This window comes from Scyliorhinus canicula, chromosome 15 (genome assembly GCF_902713615.1).
Source record: "Scyliorhinus canicula chromosome 15, sScyCan1.1, whole genome shotgun sequence".
Classification (NCBI taxonomy): domain Eukaryota; kingdom Metazoa; phylum Chordata; class Chondrichthyes; order Carcharhiniformes; family Scyliorhinidae; genus Scyliorhinus; species Scyliorhinus canicula.
In genome coordinates this window covers 106,594,251-106,613,367 of record NC_052160.1, presented here as the reverse complement: position 1 = coordinate 106,613,367, position 19,117 = coordinate 106,594,251, and the positions used below count along the sequence as shown (strand labels likewise).

General features: G+C 47.9%; 1 protein-coding gene across 1 annotated transcript in view; it reads left to right on the top strand.

The window, feature by feature from the left end:
• Window positions 1–800: 800 nt before the first annotated feature.
• The window catches only part of LOC119979109 (immunoglobulin-like and fibronectin type III domain-containing protein 1), a 76,368-nt gene continuing 58,051 nt past the window's right edge, over window positions 801–19,117 (top strand). The window contains exons 1-6 of the mRNA XM_038821107.1: window positions 801–884; window positions 5,246–5,368; window positions 8,274–8,413; window positions 13,720–13,819; window positions 17,436–17,477; window positions 18,508–18,553. Coding sequence (XP_038677035.1) covers window positions 842–884; window positions 5,246–5,368; window positions 8,274–8,413; window positions 13,720–13,819; window positions 17,436–17,477; window positions 18,508–18,553 — 494 coding nt within the window. The 5' untranslated portion in view covers window positions 801–841. The remainder of the gene's footprint in view (window positions 885–5,245; window positions 5,369–8,273; window positions 8,414–13,719; window positions 13,820–17,435; window positions 17,478–18,507; window positions 18,554–19,117) is intronic.

The window sequence follows — 19,117 nt, the reverse complement described above, 5'->3', positions numbered from 1 at the left end:
TTGAAAGTGACCTAATAGGAGAGACATGAAAGATTTGAATCCTACTGAAGGAAGACTTTTACCTTTACCTGACAGACAATTGAACCTGGCATGCTGAAAGAGAGTTAAAGGTTTTCAACGTTACAAAGGGAAGACTTGCCGCACAACCTTCATCCTGGGAAAGAACCCCAACTTTAACCCCTCAAGACCACCCCAAGCCCCCCGACCCCCACCTCCCCGGAATGACCCTTTTTGGCATCCTGGAGGTAAGTTCAGTGATGGTCCGCACCCCATTGTTCCCCCTCATGTCCCTGGCACCTTGAGCTGACTTTTAGGGACTAGAGGTAATTCGTGCCTGGGTGACTTTCCGCTGGGGCACGGGGAATGGGTGAATACCAGGAGCCTGCTGCATTCAACGTTAATCTCATTAATGAGAATAAAATGAGTGTAAATAAGTTGTGATCAGGATTTCATCCTTCTGGGTAAGATCCTGAACATGCTAGTTGGAGTGGGTCGGGGGGATTGGGAAACTGATTTGCCCCTGGGTGCTCTCCCACAATTCTCCTGACATAGTAGGATTCATGCCAGGCACAACACATGTGGAGAATTGCCTGCCGCCCTGCCCCCGAGTAGTGGTCTTTGGGGATGGTGGATGCATTGAATATAGTTATTACGAAATTTGGAGTACCCAATTCTTTTTTTCTCCAATTAATGGGCAATTTAGCATGGCCATTTTACATTCATTTTAATGGATAACACCTCACAGTTACAGAAGGTCAGATGTACAATATTAATCTTTATCATGTTCTTCCAATTAACAGCTTTGACATTACAATCATAAGTGGAGAGTAAGAAGGAAAACATGGACAAGAACGTGAATCCATCAACAAATAGCACCAGACCAGGTAATGCTTTTTGAGGCCATGGGTAAAAATATCTGTTTTCAACTCATGCTCAATAGATTATGCTAAATAGATTGACAAATTGGTTTATCAAGATTTAAGCAAATAAAATGTCCACTTTGAGCATTTATAGATAGGATTTTGCAACTGGCTGGAGTTACAAAGAGCTCAGGTCAGCTTCAAACTTCGGGGACTACATCCTGGCGATAATCTCCAATTTCTCATTGTGTGGCGATCTAAAGACATCTGATACATTATCTGATTCATTAATAACACTTTGCAGACACTTTTCACCTGTCCTCATCAGCACATGATTAGCATCACTCATTCTTCAGACTTACTGTCATAGACTATTCAATGGGGATAGGGGTTGCTTTATTGACTCTTTTAATCACTTTTTGACTATGTGCTTTAAGTTTCATTCACTCTTTGTTTTTGTTTAAGGCAGTATCCCCTTTTAATTTGTCTGATTTAGTTTAATTAGTTGAACTCAAAATAGTTCAATGGGAGGGGGCTGAGGTTAGTCCACCCACCACACCACTCCCCCCAGCCCTAGCAGAAGCCTTCTCAACCTTGCCCCTCGCCTGAGGTGTGGTGATCCTCAGTTTAAATCACCACAAGTCAGCTTTCCCCCTCAAGCGGGAAAACAACCTATGGTCACCTGGGCTATTAGAACATACAGTGCAGAAGGAGGCCATTTGGCCCATCGAGTATGTACCAACCCACTTAAGCCATCACTTCCACCCTATCCCCGTCACCCAATAACGCCTCCTAACCTTTTTGGTCACTAAGGGCAATTTAGCATGGCCAATCCACCTAACCTGCATGTCTTTGGACTGTGGAAGGAAACCGGAGCACCCGGAGGAAACCCATGCAGACATGGGGAGAACGTGCAGACTCCGCACAGACAGTGACCCAGTGGGGAATTGAGCCTGGCACCCTGGCACTGTGAAGCCACAGTGCTATCCACTTGTGATACCGTGCTGCCCGTAAATGATGATTATTAACTGAGAAAACAGGATGTTTTAAATACATGGGGTGGGATTTTCCATTTTTGAGGTTAAGTGCCGGCGCAAACGGAGAATCCGCAGGAGTTTTATGATGGGAAAACCGGCGCGAACCCATCACCGATTCCGGTACCACTGAGGGGCTAGCCGTGTGTAACGCCCGCAGATCATGTGGAATACGGCCGGAGAATCGGGGGGTCCCGGCCCGCACATGCGCAGGGCTAATGGTCTGCACCGTTTGAAAGGGAAAACGTGGCGCCAGCCATACTGGAACCCTAACCTACCAAGCCTGACCCCACAGCCCATCCCCCGTCCACCCCCCACACCACTCCCCCCAGCCCTAGCAGAAGCGCCCTGTTCAGTGGCACAGATCCCGGATGAGTGTGGCATCTGGGACCAGACGTGGCCCGTGCCATCGCAAACTCGGCCCATTGAGGCGAAGCATCGCGGGTGGACTAGCTGATGACGTGCCAACCGCATTGCAACTGGGGCAGCGCGGTGGCGCAGTGGTTAGCATTGCTGCCTCACGGCGCCGAGGTCCCAGGTTCGATTCCGGCTCTGGGTCACTGTCCGTGTGGAGTTTGCACATTCTCCCCGTGTTTGAGTGGGTTTCGCCCCCACAACCCAAAGATGTGCAGGGTAGGTGGATTGGCCACACTAAATTTCCCCTTAATTGGAAAAATGAATTGGGTACTCTAATTTAAAAAAAAAAAAATTTTTTAAAGCGTTGCAACTGCGCACGACGCGCAGCCCGATGACACCAGTTTAGAGGGGGCAGAGAATTGCGGACTGGTGTCAAACTGGCACCTGCCCCGATTTTGGCGTTGGAAGCCATTCTCCACCCGATTGCCGATCCTGATTTTGGCGTCGGGCTATGCAGAATCCAGCCCATGATTTTAAGTAAATTCCAATCAATAGATGCTAGGACAAATGCAAATGAGAAATACCATTTAAGGTATTCCTTCCAATAAAATTCCTGTTCACCCCAATGGCATCCAATTGTTCCTTCAATAATTGTATGGTTTTTGTCTAAGTTGTAAGTGTATCACCTGTCTGCATGCAAACCTTTGGTATCACTCCTAAATTTCCCTTTTTATTATTGAAACTGTGTTCTCGTGATTAAATCTGAAGATATTTTATCTTTCTGTCTTTTCCACATTATCTATTATTTTTTGAACATTATAAAGTCACCACTCGATTGACTCCTTTCAAGGTTGCTTCAACTTTCTTTTCTCATCAGTGAATCGTTTGAGGAGGGTAGAATTATGACTCATCCTGAATCTAACTGCAGCAATTTTATGATAGTGTCCCTTGTGCTCCCAGACACTGGGTCCAACAAAGAATTCCAGTTGGCTCAGAAAGTCACTGCATTTTTGTATTTGCTGATTTACTGCCATCTTATTACTACCATTGTTATGCACTGATGAAAATTGTTTGATGGAACTTTTGCCAAAAATAGGCAGAGTGGCACAGCGGGTGGGAAAAATGACGAGGAAGCCGCCAGCCCAAACAATGGGCGCGATTCTCCGCAACGGCCAACGCCGGCGTGAAACCCGGAGTGTTTCACACTGGCGTCGGAGGCCGCTCCTCGACCCCTATTTCCCCCCCCCCCCCCTCCCCCCGAGGGGGGCTAGGAGCGGCATTTCAGGGAACTCAGATGCCGGGCCTTGACGCTGGCGTCAAGGCGGCACGCCGATAATGACGCGGCCGGCGGTGCCTATGTGACGTCAGCCGCGCATGCCGTCTTCACCTCTGCTGCCCCGCAAGACGTGGCGGCTTGATCTTGCGGGTGGCGGAGGGAAAAGAGTGCGTCTCTTAGAGACGCCGGCCCGACGATCGGTGGGCACCGATCGCGGGCCAGTCCCATCCCGAGCACGGCCGTGTTGTTTGATCCCCTCTTCGCCCCCCACATGCCCCACACTTACCTGTCGCGCACTGTTCATGCCGGCAGCGACCAGGTGTAGTTGACGCCGGCGTGAACAGGTCGGGAACGTCAGGCCGCTTGGCCCATCCGGGCCAGAGAATCGCGGGTCGCCGTGAAAAACGGCGACCCGCGATTATCCGAGCGGCGTGTCACAAAACGCGACACGCCATTTTGGGGGGGGTGGGAGAATCGCAGGGGGTGCCAGAGCAGCCCTCCCGCGATCCTCCCACCCGGCCTGGGGAGCGGAGAATCGCGCCCAATGGCCTTCCCTGCCGTATCATTCAGCTCGTAGTCAAAAGAAAATGAAGGGGCAGGTCACACAATGTCATACGGGTGGGATGGGGCTCCGATTGGGCCCACCATGCCAACAACTTCAGTTTTAAAAGATCGGGGTGCCCTTATGCAAGAAATTAAATCAAAAACCTCCCCCCCTCCCCCACACACCAAACACCACACCCGTCAATACCCAAAGCACTCACTCCACAATGCTCCTCCACCAAATGGAACACATCCACACGTAACCACTGCACCTCCCCCCCCCCCCCCCCCTTCCCCCTCCACCTCTTCCACATAACCTGCCCATGGAATTCCCCACCACAATGGAACATCCAACCCAAGCAATATCCCCCTTCCCCAAAGAACACACCTAACCAGCTGGACCAAGAGCCAAGAGCAACGCCTGCACTACTCCCTGGGACTTCCAAAGGAGTGAAAGTGGGGGGGGGGGGGGGGGGGGGGGGGGAGTTATCAGGTATAAAAACCTGATAATAACATTTAAATATCTTGAAATTGGGATTCTCGTTACATCATTAGGTAAACTGCTCAGCTGCCCTCTGCTCATTCACACACTTATCCTTTGGCCATGAGAGGATCTTCAGCAGTGAATCTCTTCACTTTTCTGTTTGATTGTTGGCAGCTGCCTCTCTGTTGCTGACACTCCTGGAGTATGCTTTACAGGCATCAAAGTTTCTGGACATGCAGTGCACAAATCATCCTCTGAGACATGGCACCTGCGCCTTTGAGAAATCATTTGAGAGTTGATAATATTTTGTTTATTAAACAGTTAACAGTAACAACAATTTAAAAGTCAACCACATAATATTCCACATAGCACACTGACCATTAAACAGCAAGGAAATGTCACCATTCCATATTGGTACCAATAAGATTGAAATGAATGAAAATGAGGGTCAATGATATTCTCGCCATTTTTGGATGAGAAAAGAAATTCACCATCGGGAGTGGGCAGGGTAAACCGCAAAATGGTTCGCGTTCAGAGTGAATCTCGATTTTGCCCTCTCCAGTTATTCACCTGGTGCACCACGATCCACGCCGGGTGCAATGCAGTCGCTGAATTGTGTCCAAAAATTGATTGATGTTGGTATCTCTTCCGTGTTAGCAAAACTATTTTTGTTTTTATTAAAATTCCTTAGGTGTCAAAACAATGAAATCATCAACTCCAGGAGTCACAATAATAGAGTTCACAGAAGATATCCCACAAGGATTTTGCAGACCAGATATTGAACGCAGACCAGTCCCGCTGACCATGCAGGAAGGTAAGGAACTAAATCTTCTGCCTCAACTGTGCTATGTTCAACGGTAACCTTCAAAAAATTGTGCTGCAGATTTCTACTTACCTTGGAATACATTCACACACCCAGTTTAGTGGTGGTGTGATTTAGAGGTCATAACAATTGCAGAACAACTCAATTGCTTCATAACTCGAGGACCCAGAGTCAAGATAATTGCCAAAAGATCCAGCAGAGAGATGAGGTCAGGTGAGATTCTGTTCTCATGCAGGGAGTCATTATGATTTGGATTGTGTTGCCTGCAAGGTTGGTGCAAGCAGGTTCAATAGATTTCAAAAGAGAATTTAAGATATGTTTGAAAGGGAAACATTTACAGCACGATGTAGAAAGAGTGGAGGGGACGATTCTCCAAAATGGAGACTAGGAGCGGAATTCTCCGACCCCCCGCAGGGTCGGGGAATCACCCTGGACCGGCGTAAATCCCGCCTGTGCCGTGGCCGGAATTCTCCACCACCCGGGAATCGGCAGGGGCGGGAATTACGCCGCGGCGGTCAGCGGGCCCCCTGCGCTGGTCGGCGGGCCCCCTGCGGGGATTCTCCGGCCGCAATGGGCCGAAGTCCCGCCACTGTCAGGCCTCTCCCGCCGACGTGGTTTAAACCACCTTTGTTGCCAGCAGGAGCAGGCGGCGTGTGGGGACCCCGGGGTCCTGGGGGGGGGGGGCGCGGGGCGATCTGACCCCTGGGGGTGCCCCCACGGTGGCCTGGCCCGCGATCGGGGCCCACCGATCGGCGGGCAGGCCTGTTCTGTGGGGGCACACTTTTTCTTCTGCCACCACCACGGCCTCCACCATGGCGGAAGCGGAAGAGACCCCCTCCACCGCGCATGCGCCGGGGTGACGTCAGCGGCTGCTGAAGCTCCGGTGCATGCACGGACTCACGCCAACCGGCGAAGGCCTTTCAGCCAGCCCTGACGCCGGTTGGCGGGGGGGCCAAAGGCCGTTGGCGCCGGTCGGCGGAGCGGCAGCCACTCTGGTGCGGACCTAGCCCCCAAATATGCGGAAAACCCCGCACCTTCGTGGAGGCCCGACGCCGGAGTGGTTCTCACCATTCCGGTACGCCGGACCCCCCGCCCCGCCGGGTAGGGGAGAATCCCGGCCCTGGTGTTTACGCCGTCGTGAACGCCGTTGGGTTTCACGATGGCACGAAACCATGGTGGTTCATGCCACTCCAGCCTCCCTTTCTGGCGCCAAATGGGCGTCGTGCCAACCGGCGCATGCACAATTTGGCTGTGCCAACCCGCGCATGCGCGGGAGACTTCTTCAGCACGCCGGCCCAAACGCAACATGGCATGGGGATTCAGGGGCCGGCCGCGCAACAAAGTAGGCCCGGGTGGGGAGAGGCCGGCCTGCCGATCGGTGGGCCCTGACCGCAGGCCCGACCTCATCGGAGGCGCCCCCTGGTGAAAGAGCATTATTCCCTGCCCGACTGGCCGTCCCCCGACCCTTCATGCAGAGTTCCCGCTGGCAGCAGCCAGGGGTGAATGGCACTGGCGGGACTCTGCTTTTTCCGCTCGGCCCATCCGGGTCGGAGAATCGGCGGCCCCACCGATTCCAGCAGCCCGTGACTGGCGCCGCGTCAAACGTGCCGGCGCAAATGCCGCCGATTCTCCCCACGTCGGAGAATTGCGCACCGGCGTCGGGGCATTGTGGCACGGTTGCGGTGAATCTCCAGCCCAGCGCGGGGCTCAGAGAATCGCGCCCAAGGAATGGGACCAATAATTGTTTTAAAGAGCTGCCATAGGCAGTGACGAAATGGTATCATCACTGGGCTAGTAATCCAGCAACGCAGGGGACCTGTGTTCAAACCTGAAGACAGATATTGGAATTTGAATACATAAATTTTTTTCAAACATCTAATAATGACCAGAAAACTATTTTTGAAACAAACCAGTCTGCTTCACTAATGCCTTTTATCACAAACACAGCAATGTGGTTGATTCTTAACTGCCCTTTGAAATGGTCTAGCAAGCCACTCAGTTCAAAGGGTGGGCAACAAATGTTGGCCTTGCCATGTCCACATTGCATGAAAGTGTTTTTAAAATGGTCCTTCGGTGCTGTAAGAACCTGTGGCAGAATTTGCACGCACCTAGGGGAATGGACTGGGAGTTAGATGGGATGTAACATGGCCTGAAATCACAGCAAGCTGTTGAAGTTGAAATTTCCTGGAGGCCGCTGGATGGACACCACTCTAATTGGCTGCGAGCAGGCAATTGTGTCTGTTAAGAAGTCAAATAAATAGTTTATTCCACAGGTTTTCAGATTTTCCCAGCTTCCACACTGCTGGCTATTAATTACACAGCTCTGATGCAATTCCCTTTCATCTTCAGCTCTCACAAAATCTGGCTGGCATCCTGATATTGTGAATTCCTTACTGGAGACGATATTTTGCCCTATATTTCTATTACACCTTGACAGTATAAAATCAATGACTAGGAGGCCTGCCACTAGACACTTTCATAAAATGACCTCATGGATCCAGCAAATGAATACCTTCACTCTTCGATGTCCAGCTAAACAATAGTGTAACTTAGCATTGTAACAATGTGCCGAACACTGTGATCAGATATTGTGTCCTCCTCAAGGGCAATTAGAGATGAGCAACAAATGTCGGCCTTGCCAAAGGCACCCATATACCCTAAAGCAATAAATGTAAACTTGCCACACCGTTAGTTCCCCTCTCTTTCAGAAGGAGGAACAAAATGAAGATGAAGCCACCTGTAAGCCACCAAGCCTGTTTGCTCTTATATGTAATATGCGGCGGTCACTGGCCATTCAAGGGCTGGTGAATTCATTATTTACAAACTGTGGTGACACAATTTTTTTCTGGTCTGGGAATGGGCTCATTAACATTTTTGTGTTAACTATTTTTAAAAGGTAAAAGTACTCATTTTAAAGTCGCTGCGCGAGGAAATCCAGAGCCTACTGTAGTCTGGAACTTTAAAGGAGAAGATCTTAGTAACAGTAGCAAACATAGTGTCTACTTCAACAAGACTATGAATGAACATGTTCTGCAGGTATGAACTGTGAACCCAGCTTGTCGTATGCAATATCATTGGTTGAATAAAATATTATTTTCTCAGTGTGACCCTTCATGAAGAGTACGTTGAGCAGAAAACAGATATTTCAGTCAGTCTAAAGTCCTGATGATCAACAGTATTCCTTCACATTCATGGATTTCTATTATAGCTGCACATGTAGCTGCTGTGAGTCCCAATCAGTAAAATTAGCGCCTCTGAAAATTAATTCTAAATCGCAAAAACGGTTTGTTGGATGTTGAAGTTCATACAATCTCAGTCTGTATTTTGGGCCCAAAGTGGGAACCCATCAGCCATCAAGAGGGAAATAATGTTGTAAACTAATTGGAGGGGGGGGGGTGAAGGGGGGTGCTGTCAAAATTGGCCACCTTCCTGTAATATTAAAATGAACATTTAAGGGTCAAGTAAGGCTTGTTGTCAAGCCCAATGCCCTGAATACTTTGCTGCGCATGCCCTAATACTTTTCCTGTGGGAAACAGGGCAAGAGCAGAAAGCCTGACTTTTAACCTCAAATGGTTCAACGGTCAGAAGAAAGTGGGGTTGCATGTTGTGGGGAACCCCCACCCTCCCCTAGACCGAACAACCTCTTCCTTCCTGCCAACTCCCTCTCTTAAACCCTCCCCACCCGCCCAATAATAACTGCTACTTTCTCTTGGCAATTACAACACAGAACGAGTAATGCATCAAATGCAACCAAATCTATGTCAAACAGATATCTGCAGATGTTCAACTGCTCCGTCATTGAATTAACTGCATCTCAGAAGGCGAGGTAGCTCCTACCTGTTTGAAATTTGCCTTTCAACAGAAAATCAAGCTCATTCACAAAGTCTTAACACACTGTTACATTGGAGGTTCCCAGGTAACGGTTTATGCAGCAATTGTCCAGGAGTGCAAACTTCCCCTGGACAAATGCACTGTTCTGGGAATCATCCAACAGTGCAATATAAATCGCAAACTTCAAATGGTTCTCCCAGTTTATACTAACTCTGAAAGAATTAAAATAAATAAGAGCACTTCCACATTCAAAGCAATGATTTCAAATGGCCAGGCTGATCCCCACACGGGACACCCCCACCCAGATCCCCACCATATGGGATTACCTAACGCCAATCCCACCAGACCCAACCAGCAGCTCCCACCCCCTCCCACATGACTGAACCCCATATGCTCAATCTGACCCACACTAAAACGGACGTGACCAGGCCTGACCCTAATCCTCCCCCTCCTTCAACCAAATTTACCTGACCTCCTGACCAGACCTGACTGGCTGGACCACCCCTGATATGACCACCACACTATGACTTGACCTGATCTCCACCTCCCATGATCTGTTATCCCTTCCCCTGACGTCCGGCCCACCCACACTCCCCAGACGTCTGAATCCAACCTGCCAACGTTGTCCGACCCCCCGATGTCTGACATCCCCACCCCCAATTTCCGACCACCACCCGATGTCCTCCCTCTACCAATTGCTGACCCGCCCCCGATATCAAATTTATCTCCCGCACATGCTGAAGGCCGACCCCACGTTTATAAAAGAAAAGGGTGTGTCCTCCTTCACTCCGCTTCTTTTGGACTCCACTCTAGACACAAGGACCTGCTGCATTGCTTGAATCTCACCCAGCCTATCCGGGAGGCCAGGCTAGGCAGGCACTTAAGAAATTTAGCACAGGAAAGTGCATATGGAGTGGCAATTGTTACATTCCCATTTTGTGTTGTAACTAGATGGGAAGATCCCAGAATGGGCTTGAGCCAGATTAGCAAATTTGAATAAGCATTTAAATACGCTCAGTTTGTTTAAAATTGGGCCTCCCAGCTTCCGGGATTCTGCGCCATGCCAGGAATCACTATTGGTTTCCATCAATGGAGTCATGATTATTACGCTGGTGGTGGTTGGGGGTGAGGGGGGTACTGGAAGGCCGCTGGGTATTTGGGGACAGGGTACTATCCCCTGACAACCTGTCAGTGCCAGGGGGCCAAGGTGCACTCCCAGAGTACCAAAGGGGTAAGGCCTGAAACGAGTGTTGTGAAAGAAGGGGGAATGGGGGGCCATGAAAAGGGGGGAATTGAGAGGAGAAAATGACGGGGGAGCCAAGAGACGTGGGCAGAATGGGGGGACTTTTGATGACTCTAGTGCAGAGTGTCTCTCAAATGGGGGAGGGCCGCCAATGCTGTCAATTGTGGAGGGATGTGCCTGATGGTGGCTAGTAGGGGGCGTTCTGAAGGGAGAATCTTTGGGAGGGCCCAAATGGCAGCAATCCTTGGGAGGTGGGGGTGCCTGCACTGTTACTTTGAGATCGGGCACCCAATCTCTCTAAGGTTGAACTTGACGGCATTTTTAGGTCCCCACATCACTTTCCGGCAGCTTTCACCCCAGGCTCCAATAAAATGACTGTGTGGGAGAATTGCGATAGGAATCGTGCTGGAACAGCCAACGGGGTTTGTACTGGTCTCCCCACCCGAATGGACACTCAGGGCGGAATTCTCCGGCCATGTGCACCTGGCTACCTGAATTCCTCCCTGAGGTCAATGGGCCTTTACATGGTTCGCATCCCGCTGGATCTTGCAGTGCATGGGGCGGAAGAATCCAGTCTCAGTCATTTTTAGGAGAACAAGGAAAAAAACATTTATTGAATCTGAAAAGTTAGATTACAATACAATCCTCCTTTATTCCCCCCTTAAAATTAACAATTGCACACAGGTTTTAGGATTAACAGGTATTACAAGTACATCTTAATCTACAATAGTCTCACAAACGCACAAAGTCCCTTTTAAGCATATCAAATGACTGCGTGCACATACAGTTTCCACTTTGAACAAGTGAATGCCCTCCAGATGATTTCCACATGAAAGTTTCCAAACTCCACTCTCCAGAACACGCTTTAAAATTTTTGCTCATAATTATGCTTTTACTTTGCGGCTTGCATTTAGAAATCCAGACCAGCTTTTCCAAATGTCACTTTTAAACAAAGCTTCCACTCCAATTTCAACAGCGATTCACTTACCTGAAGGGGGCCAGCAGGGCGTCGGAGTGCTCCGCATAGCTCTGGCTGCCGATACGGGGCCCTGCACTTCCAACCGCGGGTCCACGCATTTGCGCGGGCCGCCGCCTGTGGTGGCAGCCCGTGCAACATGGCGGACCCACACACCAAGCCTGCCCCCACAAAATAGAAAATAGAAGATACAAAATAGATCGGGACCCTGGCTGTCCTGGAGGACCCCCCCTCACCCTGGTGACTGATCTCCCCGCCCCTCCATCAGGGTGGCTGCAGCAGCCGCCACTCCGAGTGCCCGCCGCGTGGAACCATGTTAGAACCACATCGGTGGGAACTCAGCCAGCTGCCGGCGGAGAATCGCCGTGGGGGCCTCTTTCAATAGCCCTCGACCGGCGTCACATCGACCATGCTCGCGCGACTGGTGGCAATTATCCAGTCCGCGGAGAATTGCGGGAAGGTGTCGGGCCAAATCTCAGGTCTGACACCCCATTCTCCGCCCCTGCGCTGAGCCCGATTTCAGCGGGAAGGCGCGGAGACTCCCGGCCTTTAACTCTCAATGCCCATTCTGTTTTAAAATGAGATCAGGGGCGAAATTCTTCCCTACCTGGCGGGGCGGGGAATCCTGGCGTAGCGGAGTGGCGCCAACCACTCCGGCGTCGGGCCTCCCCAAAGGTGCTCCGCCGACTGATGCCAACGGCCTTTAGCGCCATGCCACCCGGCGTCAGGGATGGCCGAAAGGCCTTCGCCGGTCGGCGTGAGTCCGCGCATGCGCCGGAGCGTCAGCAGCCGCTGATGTCACCACCGGCGCATACACGGTGGAGGGGGTCTCTTCCGCCTTCGCCATGGTGGAGGCCGTTGCAGCGGCGGAAGAAAAAGAGTGCCCCCATGGCACAGGCCCGCCCGCCGATTGGTGGGCCCCGATCGCGGGACAGGCCACCATGGGGGAACCCACGGGGGACCGATCGCCCGCGCCCCACCCAGGACCATGGGACCCGCTCGCAGCACCTGCTCCCGCCGGCACAGAGGTGGTTTAAACCACGTCGGCGGGAGAGGCCTGACAGCGGCGGGACTTTGGCCCATCACGGGCCGGAGAATCGTTGCGGGGGGTCGGAGAATTCCACCCCAGATGTTTCATCTTCCTCTGAAGTCTGCTGTCCCACTTTAAATCTAGTTACTACAGTTGTCTTTTAACTCAGAACACTTTGTTTACTCTTCCTTGAATTCTTCTTAATAATACTTGGCCTCTGTTCTCTGTACTCTAGTTGTTTTAAATACTCTTTCTGCCCCAATTCACTGGTTATCTGAACTTTAACTTGTACTTTAGGAAGCCCGTCTCTTTGCAGCTGCCATCCTGTCCAGTCTTTCTTCTGGCAGATGTGCGGGATGTTCTGTCCACGAGACCCTGTCTTCAACTGCCCACAAATTCAGCTGAAATTAAAACTTAGAAGCTTATTTTAACCTTACAATGGCCTCCAGTTGCTAAGCAACCCCCACACCCTTCTGCCTTTTATTTATTCTTCATGCCATAGCCCTCTCTAAGCACAATAGACACACAGTTGGAGTTTAACTGACCCCTCCCCCACATAGAAACACTTTTATCCAGCATCATTCCAACTATAGTTTTTAGACTTCCAGGCACAGAAACATTAAATTAAACCCACTTAAAACTATACTTTAGTTTTAATGTTTACCAGAACAAATATTTAGGGGCCTCACGGTAGCATGGTGGTTAGCATCAATGCTTCACAGCATTCACAGGGTCCCAGGTTCGATTCCCGGCTGGGTCACTGTCTGTGTGGAGTCTGCACGTCCTCCCCGTGTGTGCGTGGGTTTCCTCCGGGTGCTCCGGTTTCCTCCCACAGTCCAAAGATGTGCGGGTTAGGTGGATTGGCCATGCTAAATTGCCCATAGTGTAAGGTTAATGGGGGGATTGTTGGGTTACGGGTTACGTGGGTTTAAGTGGGGTGATCATTGCTCGGCACAACATCGAGGGCTGAAGGGCCTGTTCTGTGCTGTACTGTTCTATGTTCTAAATATAAATCCCTTAAAACGACCTTTATTTTTGGAGCGCAATTCAACACTGATTACTACTCTGAGGAAATTACGGCTCAGTGCATCACATACAAAGGTAGTTCTGCTGCCTGCACTATTCTCCTGAGTTATAATCTATGGTTTGAGAACCACTATTCTAAGTTACCACCAAGACCATTTGGATAGGGAATATCCTGCATGGAATATATTTTGTTTTTGAGACATAAATGTATTAATTTATGTTTATTATTATTTAAGATAAAAAAACTGACTGCAGATGATGCTGGTTCCTATAACTGCATTGTGTCGAATGAATATGGAGAGGCCAAATGTAAAGTAAATCTCAATATTATAGAAGGTAAGAATCTAGTACAATACCCCTAATGTTTCAAAGTTATCACCTCAGTTGAATACATAAAATACGCACAAGTAATCTTCAATACATTAAGCTGTGTCCTGTTCAATATATTTACTGCCCTGTGACAATCAATAGAAATACCAGGGATGACTTTCACCCCGCATTCGTTTTCAGAGAGAATGGAAAATCCTGAGAGAATTGGGAAACACAATTCTCTCCAGAGAGATTGCATCTCTCGATTTTCCCCGCCCCTTGCTGGTGGTGTCGCACCTCATTTTAATGAATTTTAATAAATGTAAATGTCATTAGCCAGCCACCCCTCCACATAAACCACCCTCACTGAATATCCAAACCTCGATGATGTGAGACTGACAACAGATTTTGAAAGACGAGATTCAGCCGAGGGGATCCCTGCAGGGATGCAAAGTTAAGTATACCCTTCGGGAGAGAGGAACTGCCTGGGCTGTGCCCTGGTACTGCCTCGTGGCACTGCCCCAGCACAGATGCCAAGCTGGCAATGCCAATCTATGCCAGGAGGCAGTGCCAGAGGTCAATGCCTGGGTTGGGCCCTTGTGGAAGCCCCTTTGGGAGTTCCAGTTGTGTTATGATTGGGAGGGGGGAGAGCAGGCACTGAGAGTCGAAGGTGGAGGCATGGGAGGAGCTTGAAGTAAAGGGAGAATGCCAGCGAAACACCCTCTGTGGTGAGAAAGTGGATCCCAATGATTGTCCAGGTGGGGGAGGGGAGAGCCCCGATGATCATCACTGCTATGTGGGGAGCCTCTGATGATTGTTGTGGCAGCGGGCGGTGGCAGGGGGCTCAACTTCACTGCTGATTGGCGCACCCTTTAAAGATGGTGCCCTGATCGCTTTGGACCCAGCCTTGCTGGCTCTATTAGGACTTGTCCCACCTGACTGAGGGTATAAACTACATCCACTCATTTTATTTATCCAGAGAGACTCAATCTCAGCAGAGAAAACTGGTCTGTGTAGAACTTCACACCGATTTGCATTCTGAGCCTGACACTTTGAATAAATATGATTGGATTCCACCTACCATAAGAGTTCTCAGAAATGACCAAACAAGCCATTCAGTTCAAGGATATATAGGAATGGACAATAAATGCTGGCCCAGCCAGAGCCACCCACATCCCATGAATGAATAAATAAAAAGAGGTTAATTAATGAGGGACGATGATATACAATGGGAAATATAACCCAACTGGTGAACCTAACTTATGTATTGATGTCCTTCAGGCAAGAAACACATTGTCCTTACTGGATATAGTCTACATTTGGCTCCAATCCCACACCAATTTGGTTGACTTCTCCTACTCTCTGAAGTGGCCTATGAAGCCACTTCAGTGGCCCATCAATCCCTAGTTGTAACTCAGGATTGGCAATAGATGTCAGCCTTACCAGTAATGCTGACAACGCAAGAATGCATATAAACAAAAGATTAAGGAAACCATTATCAATGAGAAATCTTACAACACCAGGTTAAAATCCAACAGGTTTGTTTCAAATCACTAGCTTTTGGAGCGCAGATCCTTCCTCAGTGAAGGAGTGAAGGAGCTGCGCTCCGAAAGCTAGTGATTCGGAACAAACCTGATAGACTTTAACCTGGTGTTATAAGACTTCTTACTGTTCCCACCCCAGTCCAACGCCGGCATCTCCACATGATTATCAATAAATATGAGTGTATCAGGGCTGGCAGTTGTGTTACTACCCCCTGGGCTAGTGCACGGTTAATTCCAGCCCCACTTAACCCGGAATCACAACACAATTGAAATAAATAAATATTTCTTAGAAGAACACGTGAAGTCTTTGACCTTTAGCTGCCCAATAACTACAGTCACCAGGTTTCTAAATTTAAACACAATTAAGTTTATTAATAACAGTAACTATTATTAATAACAGTAACTATTATTAACTATAATTAAATATGCAGCAAATGCAACAAGTTTACTATTATTCAATACCTAACCCCCTCCACTTAAACACCTCCCCACCCTCTATATACACACACACACACACACACACACACGGCAGACAAATACAGAGGGGGAGAAATGGGAAGGGAAAATAAGAAGTAAAAAGGATAAATGATGGTTGTCTTATTACACACCTTCCTCCAATTTAAGCTTTCAGTTTGAGGTTTTCACTGTAGATTCATGCAGATTCTATGTACAGCGATGCAACGTTTCTGGAGGAAACATGAGGGAGAGAAAGAGCAGCTTCTTTCCTTTAAGCATCCAGGACTCCAACTGTTCTTCCCCGGGCTCTCTGAAAATCATCCCATTCAGACAGGACCTAATAACTGGCTGTTACTGGGCAGAATATGGCCTTTTGGCCAATTCATTGGCCACCAGCCAACCAATCAAAACAAATCACCCGGTCTCTCCAATGCCGAAAAGTCTGAGCTCCACTGTCTGAAAGCCAGCACAGTGTTGTCTCTGGAATTTCTGAATTCCTCACTTCCCCTGCTTGACTTAAAGATATATGTCCGTTAAGTATCCATGGTTCAAAAGGATAACAGCACAAATAAAGAAAGGGAGGAAAAGGGAATCAACAAGGGCCCTTACAGTAGACAGGATGAATATGTCCAATTTTGGAATTAATTCAATCACTCATGATAAGCACAGTTGGAGGTTTGTCATGGTTAATTTTAACAGAACCTACAACTGTTCTGTTTTGCAGGTTAGTTTCAATCCTGCTTCCGACACGAATGCATTCCTGAAATGTAAAATGTTCCAGTAACTGTTTGAAATTTCCATCTGATTTTAGTCAACATACCAGCTGAGGGATGAAACCTAGCACATTTGTACTTTTGTTACATTTCACTAGCAAAGACATTCAGTCCTTCTCATATCTTGAACATACATCATTTAAAGCTTAAGGTAAATGCAATTAAAAATCAATATGGGCATCACAAAATGATAGCTAACTATGATTTAAAAAACGCACCCCTGATGCAAAACTCTTACTTTGAACTGTAGAAACCATTATAAGGCCGTAAATTATTTGAAGCCGTGAAATGTACATAATTTGAAGTGTTAGGTGGTGTGACTATTGCTGGCACTAGTGATAGTTAAAATAGTACCTTGATTTATTCACTTGAGCCTAAATACTCGAATCTGGGTCCGTAATGTTTTTACAAATAGAAATTTGTGAAGCTCACCAATTAAGTTACCTCATACTGCTGGTCATAGCTGATTCTCTGTTTGGAAAATAAATCCCTGTGGTCAACAAGATTCATAGAAAAGGCAGAATGAGTATGAGACTGGATTGCTGCTTGCCGCCAAAATAACATTTTCACTAAAGCAAATGCTCTCTTTGTCTGATGACATGGGTAAATTAGAAAGTAGGTTATTATTTCAAATAAATTATTTCAATAAATGTTACCATTTTAGCCCAGCAAAGGAAAGAAACCTCCCAGTAATATATCTTTGTATATTCCCACATTCAGAAAACCCCCGCTTTATCCATAAACAGCACTAACCTTATATTGTTCATGAATGCAGAGTACAAAACTACTTTTGTTTCCTTTGCCTTAAAATTTCTGAATTTCAACTAATGTATTTCTCTTTTTGTTTGCCGTTGATATTTTCGGAATTAGATGCATACAAGAAGAAATTTAAAAAACCTGGAGAAGTAGAAGGTGAGCACGCATATTTAATTATAAAGGAAAAATTCTCAACTACATTTAACAGAGGAAGCAATTTTGGTGTGCTTCCTTAAATGGAACATTTTGGCTTTGATGGGGAGACAAGTGGCTGGTTTTGGAATATTACTGCATACAGTGATAGGACAATCTGGCGGCAGAACTATATTTTCCTATGAGGCAAAGAAAGTAATGCTGAGGTAACAAATTTAGATTAAGCAAATTAGCCTTGTATATATGGACATACAGATATATATTCCATTCAAATTCTTTTTCCACTCCTAATGGGTGCACTCAGGCAGATTTCTGTCTGTTTCCATAGCTAGTAATTCCCGGAACAGGTCATTAGTCTATCGCAGGGCTTTTATAACATGAAGGGACACCACTCCACATCAAGCGTAGCTGGCCATGTGTCTCACCCACTCTTAGCACCTACCATTGGTGCGTTGGAAGTATTGAAAGGTTGGCACACTCGACGTGTTGGCTGCATTATGAACGCACCTTCCTTGGACATTAGCTCCTGGAGTGGAACTCAAACCAGGAGCTTCTGGCTCAGAGGCAGGGACGCTACCCATTGCGCCACAGGACCTCTGTTTTAGATACATGGCATATCTAATATGGGGGCAGCATGGTAGCACAGTGGTTAGCACAGTTGCTTCACAGCTCCAGGGTCCCAAGTTCGATTCCCGGCTTGGGTCACTGTCTGAGCGGAGTCTGCACGTTCTCCCCGTGTCTGTGTGGGTTTCCTCCGGGTGCTCCGCTTTCCTCCCACAGTCCAAAGATGTGCAGGTTAGGTGGATTGGCCATGATAAATTGCCCTTAGCGTGCAAAAAAGGTGAGATGGGGTTACTGGGTCACGGGGATAGGATGGAGGTGTGGGCTGAAGTAGGGTGCTCTTTCAAAGAGCTGGTGCAGACTCGATGGGCCAAATGGTCTCCTTCTGCGCTGTAAATTCTATGAATTCTATGAATAATTCAAAAACCCACTATTAAACGCATTGTAACCATTTGTGTTCTATTCTCTGCAGCAAAAAGTACAGATCCTGTGGATTTTCGGAAAATGTTGAAAAGGTGGTAAGCGTTTTAAGCATTAAGTAGTCAGTGAAAATAATATTAGATTCTCAGACACTAATGGTTAAATTGAAAAAAGACAGCCTTGCATGTATATTAGAACTTTTCCTGACCACTGAATGTCCAAAAACATTTTACAAGCCATGGAATATTTTTGTAGTGTAGTCGCTGTTGCACTGTTGGAAACATGGCAGCTAATTTGCACACAGCAATCTCTGACAAACAATGTGATAACGAGCAAGTAATCTAAATAATTGTGATGTTGATTGAGGGATAAATATTGGCCGACACACCGGGGATAACATCCCTGCGCCTCTTCAAAATAATGTCATGGGATCTTTTACCTCCATCTGAGCATGAGGACAGGTCTTGGTAAATGACATGTTACACGACGCAAGAAATTAGAATATGCACTTTGAACAACTGAGAGGAACAGCAGGGCCAAAATTGAGCAAAGATCCCACAGTGCACTGGAAAATAATAGAGGATGTGAATTGATGCTAAGATTGTTTACACCTGCCCTTTGACCTCCTCTCTTACCATGAATTTACTACTATAATGAAAGAA